Below are 13,363 nucleotides of genomic sequence, written 5' to 3'. Positions count from 1 at the left end.
ACATGGCATGTAGTTACAGTATTCTGTATGTTGTGTTGCTCATGCTGTGTTGCTACATATCTAATTTAAAGCTCTTTGAGTAACTGGGTTAACTATATTTCTTTCTTTTACAAAGGGGAAACAAAACAAGAGAGGGTGTCTTCGCCAGAAGTCACACTACCAGTCAGTGGCAGAACAGGAAATTAAATACACAGCTCCAGAATTGCCAGAGTGTAGAGTTTTTCCATTTAAATTGCTTTTATCATGGGGTATTTCTACTAATGCAAATCAAATAATGCTTCGCTAAACTTTTGTGAGAGAAGAATCAAGCCTCAGGCTCATAGTCCAAACACTAGATTATTGTCCCTACCTGTTATACTATAGTCCAGGCAGTTGTTACAAAGTCTTTTGGAGTTTTGTTTTTAATAGGATAGAGTTAAAGAAAAAAATGTGATGAAAAATCAAACAGGAATGTCTATATTTTCCTTCTAAGCAGCAGCTCTTCTGAAACCATTCCTATTACATGAGACCCCTCATTTTCTACAGCTCTGTACCACATAGGACAATTGCAGTCTTTTAGAGCCCATTACATTCCTAACACTTCAGTGTATTTTTTCAGAGCCTTAAGCCATTGATCATTGACATGATGAATCTCACTGCTGCAGAGGAACCAATTAAGGACATTACACACTCAATACATACAATATTTATGAAACCTCTAATATAAGGATCCTTGAGTATGCAATAGTGCTGTTTGCTGAAGTTCTTATGATAGTTTTTGAAAAGTAGATGGATGCACCTTTTTTTTCAAGGTTAAAATACCAGGGGAAAATAGTTATAATTTTAGACTAAAAGCAGTGCTGAGGAAAGTGATGGACAACAGCATTCACTGACCGCAGTGAGCGTCATCTATAGTTTTGCTGAAGTCAACAGGATGCATTTCTTTGATTTTAGCCAGGCCTGATCGTGGAAGAAAAGTTCCTGTTATTGGAACTAGTGTTAGATTGGTCCTATGCTACAGGTAGATTTTTTACAAGTACCTCATGCAAATTGATGAATTAGTTTAATTCTAAAGCTGAGGTAGACTCTTATATGCATTGTGAAATATCCCCTAGTATTCTGAAATACTGTGAGCTCATGTGGCTACATGAGATACATAGAATGTATCAAAGGGAGACCCCCACACTTTATGTTAATTTGGACTTACCTAATTGTTTCCTAGGCAAGAGAGATCAATTACCAGTGCAGGGCCTTCCTGTCGTGCTACCTCATGTTGGAACATGTTTTAAACAAAAACAGAAATAAAAATATCTGCTGTTTTTACAGATTTCCACAATTCAAAATACTTCTTTTGCTTTGCTTTAAACCTGCAATTTCGGAGCACCCACGCCAGGGTGAAAGGCACAGGCAACTTCTATTTCTAATCTGTCTTTACCAAATCAGTATTTAGAGCCAAATTACAAACCTTTGATGTTTATGAAGAAACTACTGGCACACCTTTAGCCAACACCTTAAACCCCACTGCTGCAGCACTTACATGTATAGCAAAAGTGGAAGTGATTCCTATTCCTTTTGCACACAGTAACAACAATAATTGTTCTCAGTGAAATGTAGAAAATAAAATAGCGTTTGAAGTTACCCAGCAATTCTGGACACGAGAATGGTATAGGAAAAGAGGCCAAGTGCAACACTCATCCTGTTGACAGCACAATTCCTTTGAAGCTCTTCTGCTTTTTGGAGTTAATTAAAAGTTGGCGGAGAGGTTTTCCTCTCCCTTTTTTCCTGTGTGTCTCATCTTGAGCCTATATGGCAGGTGTTGTGGAGCAAGTCTCAGCAGCACCCACTGGCTACCCTTACTTCATTGCATTTGCAAGTATAACTTAATCTCTTTTAAACAGTGATAGCAGATAGGAAAGACTCTGACTTGGGCAGATATCAAGGAAACTAAAATTACCAGACTGTATGTAAACAACATAAACTGACTGTCAGTAACCTTGGCTAGAACATAATTAGAAGAAATGCATACGTTTTTTTGAGTGTATATCAATGAAGGAGTTTCTGTCAAGGCAGTAGATTTGTATTCTTCAGTACAGGGCTGAATTAAATCTGTTGTAAGACCACAGTATGTGTCCTAGAGCTGCTTAGTAGACCTGCCTTGTGCTTCTGTGCCCTTGTTTCTAATTCTTGTGGGGTCAATTCACCCGTCCTCATCCTGACCAGTGCTGAGCAGGGCATTGAGAGCTGTGGGCAAGATCCCTGTACTCATGTGCCCTGCTTTTGAGCTTGGTGTTGAGGCAGTGAAGGTTTGATAAGCACCTTAAGCAGGGGCTTGGCCCCTTATTTAGTTGGTGGAGAGGGGAAAGTGTGTTTCTTAGAGCATTGCTTAAAAGCCAGAGCAGATATTACTGCATTAGCTCTACTCACAACATCTTTAGTTTTCTTCTGCAACTAAAAGAGCTGAAAACTCATAGTTTCAAAAAGTTGAGATGCTACTATATCTACAAATCCAGAATCCTAGAGCCTCTAATACATATGCTTAAGCCTGATCTGTTTCCTAATAATCAGATGCTCTTCTTCAGAGCTTCTTGTGCCTTAGGGAGAGCACAGAAGGCACTTTGGCACACATGTTGAGATGCAGTATGGGCTAGTGGTGTTAAAAGTAGCAGTAGAAAACTTGACCAGTGAAATTAAGAATTAACCAGTATCCTTTTAATCATGCTAAATATTAGTTTTCTTGCTGTCTGTGAAGTGTTTCCTGGTCATTTTAACAACACAAATGCTGATTATCTTGCAATTAAGACAATAACATGTTTTAAATAACAAGGTTGAATCATGAGTAATAAAGAGATACTTGGTAACACAGTATAAACATACCTGATGGCAGATAATCTTGGTCATCTTGCAATTCCCTATGATCAACTTACACGACACACAGATCTGTGTTTCATTATGAAGTAAAATTATCTATTGGAAAGAAAAAATAAGCTGTTGAAGTGAAAGTCTATATTTTAAAGTTCTCTTATATGAGGTATCTGTTTTACTGTATCTCTTGATCTGGCAAAATAACTAGAAGGGGTCTGAATACCATAACATTTTGAGTAAACTATAGAGCAATAAAGTTCTCATTAGTCTGCTCTTTGATTTTTTTGTCACATAATTATGACTCGTCATGTGATACAGGTTGACACGTATTTCCAAGTGCATATGAAACAAAAAATACTGTGTCATTTTACTCTTGTTGGATACAGTGCTGAAATACTGAGCTAGAAACACTGAGAATGGACTTGGAAAAATATAGTAGAGATACTAACCTTTCAGAGGGTTTTGAATTCTGATTTTTCTTTAAAAAAATCATTTTACTTATTGTTTTGTTTGAGGAGAGAATACTGGATTTTGTCCTGAATGCTTTAGATTAATCATAGCTGTAGAAATCCACACTGCCCTATGAGGAGAGTGGTGAGTCAATGCAAGCAGCATGTTAGAATAATTATACTATATATTCAGTTACCTCTATTAAACAGCAGGCATAAGAAAAGGTTTAATATCAGTTACATGTACAAACAGGCTTTCTTTTTATTTCTTCTCCCAGGCAGTTAGCAATAGGACAAGGGGGCATGGGCTTAAACTCTGCCAGGGGAAATTTAGGCTGGATATTAGAAAGAAATTCTTTACAGAGAGAGTGGGCAGGCATTGGAATGGCCTGCCCAGGGAGGTGGTGGACTCGCCGTCCCTGGAGGTTTTTAAACTGAGATTGGACATGGCACTTAGTGCCATGATCTAATAAACGGACTAGAGTTGGACCAAGGGTTGGACTCGATGATCTCTGAGGTCTTTTCCAACCCAGTCGATTCTGTGATTCTGTGATTCTTTCTAGATTAAATTATCAGGTGAAAATAAGAAATATTTTAAATTTGTTAAAAATTACCTTTAACAATCATCCTCTGTGTTTTCTATCTGATAGAAGCTGGTTCTTGATCATATTTTCTTGTAAGATGAACAGAGGTCTGTTTTCAATGGTACTGTCTTTCATAAAACATTGGTGTTCCTATAAGCAGCTGTAAATCTACAGGAAAAAGGCAAACCAAAATATTTTGTTGTGACATTAGATGAATTTTAAAAAAATCCCTCATTTTTAGTTTTTATCTATGTCTTTTCCCACAGGCGCAATGACATAAGGCACCGTCCTTTCCAGTCATTTTTCCCTTCCTTACCGACTGATCCCAGTAGTGTCTTTTCCCACTTGAACAGGGACCACATGTCACCAGGGTTCTTTAGGCGAGTGAGTGGCCAGGGAAAGGCTGTTTTCTTTGCCTAATGGTACATGTCCACAGTGAGAACTCTGTGCTTTCCAGACTCCTTTCCTGAGGCTTCTACTGGAGGGGCAAAGGATTTCAAATTTATTTAATTTTTAACTGCTGGTAAAAGAGTGTCTGATGTGCAAAAGTTATCTATCTCTTGTGCTATCTTTTGCTCTGTGTACATAAATAAATTCTTCCACTGTTGTCATTGGGAATTCTGTAAATACAGAAAATGAGCCAAATTCTGCCATGGAAACCTTAGAGGAAAATCTTTTTCTTCAAGTACTCCCTTATTCAAATAGTTGAATAGAAATATTGTGTAATGTGTACTCAGGAAACACTGTATTGATTTCAGTAGGTGTCATGCAAGACTGTAAGCAATCATGTACAAGAATAAACTTATTTTTGGAGATGACATCTTCAAATTGCTTTCTGCTATGTCAGGAATCACTTTGCTATGACTGCAGTTGGTGTTTCCAGTGAAAATAATAGTCTATACAAAAGTCTGGTGAACACCAGAAATAAACAAAATTCTAGACTGTCTGTATGTGACAGAAAAACACGAAGAGAAAAATTATAAAGACAGATAAACAATGTGCAACATGTCTACAGTATTGTTATAATTAACTCATTAATAATCCTCTGTTCTGGATGATAGTTCACTCTCTAACATGAGTCGAATAAATTTTGTTTGTAGTTTCCTGCACAGTAAGCTACTGCTGAGAAAGTAAACAGGAGGCAAAAAGGAACACAGAAAGTTTGAGGTTAATTAATTCCTCGAGTTATTTGGCAGTTGTTTGGCTTGGTGGTTTTATAAAATACACTGAACTAAATTAAAACCAGAACATAATTTGAGAAAAAGCTGAGAAGAAAAATGGATCTACTTATATTGTTATTATTATTTACAAATACATGAACACATATACAGTAAAGTACAGGCACAAACACTGTTTTCTCCCATTGCAAAAAACTCTGCAAGCTGGATAATGGTATAGCTTCTAATTTTAAGTAGATCACTGAGCAGAGACGGATTAACTGAGATTTCAGGCAATACTAAAGCATACAATTAGGCTGTGTTTGATAATTTAACATAAATGCATTCTTTCTTGTTGAATTACTACTGTGTTATGACTCCTTTTTCTGCTTCTGTAGAGTTATACCTATAACCAGCTTTTTCCCACCTTTACCAGTGGCACTTGGCTGCCTTCAACAGCAGATGTGTCTGGCACCTCAAGTAAAACTACTGTAATACAAAAATGCAAAATCTATTCTAATTTTATTCAAGCATGTATGTGTTCTGTAGTTCTCAAGAAGCAGACTCCCTCCTACACACACTTCTAGGTGATTTCTCATGTTTTTAGCTTGTTTTGTCTGAGAATTTGGTAAAGACCACTCATTAATTAATAGAACTACATCCAGTGTTTTTCTGTCTGAGAACAAGTATGAACAAATGCATTCCTTTGGCTAAAATAAACTGCTGAAATCTATTACATGCATAATGTTACATGGAGCAGAGCAAAAGCTATGCAATCTGTGTGGTTGTTTTCTGCTTCCTTTAAATCAAATGGAATCATGTGGAAGATAAAAGTATAGCACTCATATCTATATCTAGAGATATATATGTATGTATTATATACACACACTTTTCCTCATTTGGGTAGAGGTAACCACATTTAAATAATTATGTGTAGTCTGTACATACTTTCTTTTGGGTTAGATCTTTAGCTAAGTTGCAGCATCAGAAGGATCAGAAATGTGATATTATTTCAGCACAAAAAGAAAAATGTTTTCCTCATGGGAAAAATGAGGTTGTCTGCTTGTATGTCACTGTATCAGAATGTTAGGTGTGCCAGAGCGCTGCTTAGAAGCAGCTCACCCAGAGAGCCCAAAGTAAGATGGTAATACATGAATTGGGAATTTTCTCTGCAGATGGGAAATCAGGTTCAGAGTCTTTTGTGTAGCATACGTTACCTGAGCAATAGAATATCTTGGAGGCTTAATTTTTTTATTTTTCTTTTTGAGCAGGGTCAGTGAGACTCCAGGGTGGCAAGAATGAGTTTGAAGGTATAGTGGAGGTTTATTTGAATGGAATCTGGGGAACAATCTGTGGGAGTCATTGGGACAATAATGATGCAACAGTCATTTGTCGACAGCTTGCACTTGGGTAAGTTTCAGTCTGACTAAAAAGTCAACTTTTTAAAATCATGTTTCAGCATAAAGGACAATATATTTTGCAAATCCTGAGGGCTTTTTGTGTTTTCTGATTGTTTTTTTGGTTCGAAAGTTGCTGAATGATGAAGTTGTTCTTCCCAGAATCCTTCCCTTGCCTCAATGGTGTTATACTTCAAAGAGGCTGCTGTGAGAATCAGTAATTCATCTGAAACTGGATGTGGGATCTGGAGAAGAGCAGGCCCAGGGTAGATGCTACACTTTCAAAGTGAAAACTATAAACAGGTTAGAAAGGATTAAGACAAACAAAAAATGCTTTACTAGACCATCTGGGAGATGTGCACGAGGGCAGAAATATGAGGTCTGATCCTGATCTCACTTACGTAAGTGTCAATTAAGAACAGCTCCAGTAAGGTTACTGAATCTATATAAATGTAAATGTGGCCAGAATTAGGGTCCTAATCATAGGAAAATTCCTGGTTCTCAGGAGCATAAGGTTACCCTGGTAATCATCTATTCCACCCAGACAAAAACATTTGGGACTCATCCTAGGTTTTTAGAAAATGTGGTATTTTTGTTGTGTACATCTTCACATAACTAGATAATCTGTATGGTTTACTTGCAGAGCTGCACATGAGTAACAAAATCCCAAACCAGACAAGCTTTGCAGCTTTACATTTTCATGGAAACATTTTACAGAGTTATAGTAATATAGTAATGTTGAACAGCTTGAAAGTCCCTGCATTGTACTAACAGCTCACTGTCCACATTGACCACTATTTCACACTGTTATCAGAATGGAGATAAGCATCAGGAGACCTTAACATAATTTGGTCATTCAACTCTAGATAAATGCCTACAGTGATGCTGCAATTGCAATAGTAAGATGAAACTGAGGTAAGGAAGAAAATGTCCATACCAAAAGGGAGTTTTAAAAATAAAATACAATTTCAGCTTCTAGAAAATCAATGCTGTTCAAGTTAGGCAACCGAATTACATGAACACCCTCCCTTAGCATTCTGTTCTGCTTGCACTTTCTCAATAAACCAGTATGGCTGGCTTTATTGCCTTTCTAACACTGCTTTGAATTACATATCAAAGTAGTGATTTTGTTTGCTACAACTAGTAGGGGACTTTTATAGCATATTTGCACTGTGACATTCCTACTGATTATTCCACTTTTTAAGACTGCTAGCCAGACCTAAATCTAAGCTGTTTTATAATGTTCAATACTAATCTGGACACACCGTGCCAACTTATAAAAATATGAGGATTAGATGAGATAAAAGTTGAGCCATCTGGAGGCTGTGATTTTGCTTATGACGTCAGCTGTCTATGTGCAATGTCTCCTTTCCTCATTTTCATAGAATCATAGAATAGTTTGGGTTGGAAGGCAACTTCAAAGGTCACCTAGTCCAACCCCCCTTCAACTAGATCAGGTTCCTCAGAGCCTCATCCAGCCTGACCTTGAATCTTTCCAGGGATGGGGCATCTACAGCCTCTCTGGGAACCCCATTCCAGTGTTTTACCACCCTTATAAGTAAAAAAATTTCCCCCTTATATCTAGTCTGAATCTACTTACTTTTATTTTAAGACCATTACCTTTTGCCCTGTCCTAACAGGCCCTACCAAAAAGTCTGTCTGCAACAAACTTTATGTTCTTTTTGCCTTCCATACCCTAAACATTTCAGTTGAACATGACTTCTATTAGCAAAGGTAGTTCAGTGATATGGGTGAATGTTTTTGTCTTTTCAACAGAAATGGCTTAAATCTGAATTCAGGCCAACTCACTCTCCCCCAGGCAAACAGTAGTTGATAGTCTTCGTTATCATGAGTGTTTGGCAGATATTTGGATCTATATATAATACCACAGGTGAATTTACGAGGTATTATTGGTGCTTTTTGGGTGCTTCCATCTACCTGTTCCTTTGATTTTACAATATTTGGAATTTGGTCTTAGTTTAATTTTGTTGGACATTATATGCAAGAAAAGATGGCTCAATAATTCTCTCTGTAGATTCAGTACAGGAAAGAAAGGAAGCCGTTTATAAATATTCTGGATGGATGGGAATGGCTGAAAAAATAATATTGGACACAGATCTTGATCTAATGGAGTATGAGGTGGTTTCACTGCCCCATGGTCACAACTATATCATAGGATATGTGTATGGGCAGAGCATCGATATGTTCTAATGAAGGAGAGGATAAAGGTGAAAGACATCACCTGTCCTGGAAGTATAACTGCAGTGGGATGATACTGTGGATTCACCTATGGACTGTGCTGATTTTTGTAATTAAGAACCATGAGAACAGGAATGTGGCAGGCCTGCAGCAATACAGGCCATTGTACTAAAATATCCCACAACAAAGTGGTGAGAACTGGGTCACATCTGTTACTTTTCTTTGTGCAGAAGATAATGCTGAATTGTATGAAAATGTGATGGATTTATACTGTTGAAGAAAGCCCTTTCTTTTCTAGTCCAAGATTTATACATGAGAAAATGTTCCACTTCCCACTCTAATTTCCTTTCCTGATTATTCTTCTTACAGTGAAAAAGGTACAGCAAAATACATACCATTTTCTGCACTGGGACTTATTCCTGTTTACTGGAGTGAAGTGCGTTGTCGTGGTGATGAAGAAACTATACTGTTATGTGAAAAAGACGTCTGGCAAGATGGAACATGTCCGCAAAAAATGGCAGCTGCTGTCACATGTAGCTCTTCCCTGGGTAAAAAAAGTACATATGGTTTGGTTAACTCCTTACCTTATTTAAAGAGAAGTAGTTATAATTACTCATTATTAAATGAGGAAAAAAAAGATTTCTTGGAACAGGAAATTAAACAGATTGAATCACTGCATCATTAACTGCTTCAAATCCCTCTATGCTGTGCAAGTAGCAACTATCTGAACCACCTTTTATCTTTTCATAATCAACAAGCAAATTGTTACTTTGAGATGTAGGTTGTGAGAAAGGGAGAAGCAGCAAGAATCTCCAGCTGTAAAAGTAGGATTGTTCCCTCCACATTTTAAAAACATTTGTTTATTTACTCAATCACTCAGAGGTTGTCTTTGGTAGCTATATGTGCCACATATCAAATGTGGCAGGAGGAGCAGCTATTTCACAACCAGGCTATGCCTTCTCCTTTTGTACGCAAGTTTTGGGATGACATTCTATACTGTAAATGTGGATGACATCCCACAAGGAACTGCAGAGTTTTTGTCCTGTTCTGTGTACTATTAATGCTTTTAAGATATTTCTGATTATTTTAATTAACATGATGAACAACAACTAAATGGGCAATTATGCCATCAGATTTAAGATATTGCTACCTGAAGGCAGGCCAGGCTGGCAGCACTGCTGAGCTGGCGATGGCAATCTCTTCAGCTGTAACCAAACCAGGTACAGCTGCAGCCAGCCCTGTGCTGCCTGCATACATTCCTATCCAAAGGCAGATGCATTTTTGTCCTAAAGCTCCACTATGTATGAGGAATATTTTGATAAATTGTTTTTAAAAAGTCATTTTGGTCTTTCTTAATTTAGAAAACAATAATATAGAGGGAAGGGAGATTCTTTTTAAGCTAGGAGTCAAGTTGAAGGACCAAAGCAAGAGAAATAGTTTTGCTTCTATCAGTAATTTAAAGTCCAGGATATCTGAAATCAATTAAATTGATCCCAAGATTCATCAGACTAGATGAAGTGTTCAAGTTTTACAGTTTCTACTGCAACTAGCCTTTTAAAATAATTACAAAAAAGATTCCATACCAGTGAAATAGTAAGCTGAACTTGGAGAAATATACTCTTTGTTGTTGTTGTTGGTGGTGGTTTTGTTTGTTTTTTTGTTGTTCTAGATTTTGGTGGTGGTGGTGGTTTTTTTGGTAAGCCAAGAAACAGACAAAATAGTAGCATTAATTGGTTGGAAGGTCTACACAAAAACTAATCACATCTTAAATCATTCAGATGTCAGATATGGTAAAACTTTAAAATAACCTTTTAAATATAGGAGTGATTATTTTTAATATGGTTTTAAGCTCTTTCCATTATTATAGCTTTATGCAGAAGCGATGCTTTAAAGACTATTTCTTGCTGGACCAGAAAATGGCTAATTATTGAAAAAGACCAAAAATCAAACTGTATCTCAGAAATGGGAAAACAACAATATTTGCACAAAAAAAGTGAGACTCTGTAGTCTACTCTGTTTCACTACTCTGACTAGAATTACTGAGGGAATGAGAAAACACGAGGATGAATTTCTGCTTGTGTGGCAATGAAAGAATTTTTGCCTCTTATTTCAGATTTTACCCTCTGGGAACAAGTCTATACAGAGACAATTTTGCTTGTACTGGTAGAAATGCAACTCTACTGCCTGACTGTAGTATTTGGCCTTACAGCCTTAAGTATCTGTGAACACTGTGACATATAAGTAACTCAACATCAGTGTGGTTACTTGTCTGTATAATATTCTTCAGATACTGAGAGCAGAGCTTAGGGGAACTAATTTCTAACAAGTTTAATTTCAGGTTTCACATCTGACTAGAAAAAATAAAGTGTGGTTCTTGAGCAGTGTCAGAGAAACCATTAAGACATCTCTTTTTTTCCTTACTATCAGGATAACATTTTGGGAAAAAAATTATCTTTTCCTATATTCTGTGTTTGATCACAGCCTCTGTCTTTACTCCGATCCGTCTGGCTGGTGGGAACAACGCTTATGAAGGAAGAGTAGAAGTCTACCACGCTGGCCAGTGGGGAACTGTCTGTGATGATCAGTGGGATGACGCAGATGCTGAAGTTGTCTGTCGGCAGCTTGGCCTTGGGTTTGTTTTTCTACATATTTTCTACTCCAGCAACAAAGCAGAAGAGTTAGTCAGATACATAGCGTGGAGTTGTCAAAAGATGCTCCTTTAAAATCACACTACTACTTTGAAGCAGCAACTAAGTTTATTTATAGAAGGTTCAGGTACAGTGCCAATACTTTCAAGTTCCTGGAACTTTGATTTATAGGAACCAGTTTTCAGTGTCATATGATAAGGGCAATTTTGTCTGTAGGACAGACAAAGGATCAGTCACAGAATAAATTTTGGCTTTCTAGTGAAAACTCATTACAATTTCAGTGAAGTTTCAATCAAAAACCCTACATGAAGAAAGGGAAGTTGCTTTGACTGTTAAAATCCTTACATCCATTTTACTAAGGAGTCCAACAGCCTCCTTGCTTTGGGGTAAGAGCACAGCTTTGTCAGAAAGGATGTGGTTTTTGGCACGCCTGTGAGAATCTCTCAAGATTTAAGTCACAAGTCTCTGTAGGTAGTCAGTTTGCATGTACTGAGTAGAGACCTGTTTGAAGTTTTGACAGTTAATGTTGTCACTGATTCTTTCTGAATTAAGCAAGGTCCATAATATAGTCAAAGCAGCAGAACAGGATTTTCTTGCTCCTCTTCTGACCAGCCCTGGGTGATCCTGATACCACACAGAAGTATTCAATATTTGAGGAAAGATGCTGCAGAAGTGGCAGGCAAAGAGTAGAATTGCTGGATCAGAAAGGAAGGAGATGGCAGCAACTGGAATGGAAGGCGGTGGGTTGGAGAGGGAAAGAACTAAGAGCAAGATTCAGAGAAGATACTAAGACGTAAACCCAAGGAGGAGAAGGGGGTTATGTCTGAGACAGACTGGATAAGAACTAAGCAGGTCAGTGCAGAGGAGACTGGAACAGAACTCGCCTGTTCAACCTTGCTGGGATTACAGTGAATTAAAAGAAGTGGCACTGAAGGTAGGAAGCTCTGTGGCGTTAATGGGTGGCCCCCAGAATGTACTTATTTGGAAACTGAAACTGAGGGTTTGGACTGCTGGTTCCTTCCAGGTTAGGTCAAGAGGCTGAGAACTATGGAGTACTTACAAAACTTGTAGATCTCCCAGTGAGCCATATGAGAATCAACATGCTCCTGACATCAGATTTGCATTTTTTCCCAGTTTATTTTATGCTATATAAGTATTTCTATATTCCTGTACATATTCTATTGGGAATGCCTAATACATAGACTGTCTTCTTGTAGGATTTTTCAGCTTTTGAATTGGGCCACAATTAATAAGTTTGGGGAGTTACTAAGATATGCATTACATTTCTCTATACTAATGACAAATGTCATCCTCTTAACATGCCTTCTTACTGATTACAGTAAAACATTTGATTACTCATATTTAATGTTCAGAAGCTGCAGTTCTGAGATGCTTCTAATTTGGTTTGTTTTTCTGAGTAAATAAATTATATTAAGATGGTGCTAAGTCTTTTTGAAATATGCATAGAGATTTACAGAATTTCTCAAGTAATCAAGAAGTCTTGACAAATGTGCTCATTGCTATGAAGTAAAATGTTACCAACAGTGGCAGTAAAGCAATTATGAAGCAATAATCTAAACTTGCATACTGTTAATCAATCTAGAAATGTGCCACAAATTGTAAAAGTAAAGCATCTTAATAAGTAGCTTCCCACACCCTTTCAGCTTTCTGTAGCACTCCTATAACATTTCAGAATATAATCTACCATTAATAGATGAAAAAAATGATAATTTATTTTATTATTTGGTTTCATGAATACTTTTTGCTTGATACAAACTGCCCTTGTTATAGTGATGGGATGTGTGGTCTCTGCTTTATTAGAACTCCAGAGAATATTACTAGATTATGGTATAATTTGTTTTCAACATTCAGAGTAGTCAAGTATTATCTCTTTGATTTCTGCCAGCTTCTTAATGAATAAGTATTTTTTCTAACACTTTCTGTACATTTGTACCAGTGTCAGTATTAAAAAAAAATTATAAGAAATGGAGGGCTTGGGCTCTTATTCTCATTACAAGCATTGCAAAATACAAGTGTTCAGTGAATTAATGCTACATATAAAAATGCACGGTTACTTAAACTAAATGA

General features: G+C 37.1%; 2 protein-coding genes across 7 annotated transcripts in view; one reads left to right on the top strand and one right to left on the bottom strand.

The window, feature by feature from the left end:
• The window catches only part of LOC309438760 (uncharacterized protein), a 60,818-nt gene that overhangs the window by 11,967 nt on the left and 35,488 nt on the right, over positions 1-13,363 (bottom strand). For 5 of the 6 annotated variants that reach the window (XR_014183853.1, XR_014183854.1, XR_014183855.1 and 2 more), the window contains 2 exons: positions 9,023-9,171; positions 2,854-2,943 (listed from right to left, as the gene is read on the bottom strand). The gene's annotated coding sequence lies outside the window, so the exon portion shown is untranslated. Of the gene's footprint in view, positions 1-1,198; positions 1,243-2,853; positions 2,944-9,022; positions 9,172-13,363 lie in introns of those variants that run through there. The other variant, XR_014183858.1, reaches the window with a different exon arrangement.
• Positions 9,029-13,363, top strand: part of PRSS12 (serine protease 12) — a 33,139-nt gene continuing 28,804 nt past the window's right edge. Inside the window, exons 1-2 of the mRNA XM_082050578.1 lie at positions 9,029-9,184; positions 11,109-11,259. Coding sequence (XP_081906704.1) covers positions 9,142-9,184; positions 11,109-11,259 — 194 coding nt within the window. The 5' untranslated portion in view covers positions 9,029-9,141. The remainder of the gene's footprint in view (positions 9,185-11,108; positions 11,260-13,363) is intronic.

The sequence above is a fragment of the Streptopelia decaocto genome, assembly GCF_964273445.1.
Source record: "Streptopelia decaocto genome assembly, chromosome: 4".
Lineage (NCBI taxonomy): Eukaryota > Metazoa > Chordata > Aves > Columbiformes > Columbidae > Streptopelia > Streptopelia decaocto.
The sequence above is the reverse complement of the archived record's forward strand: the minus strand, read 5'-3'. Positions and strand labels throughout refer to the sequence as shown.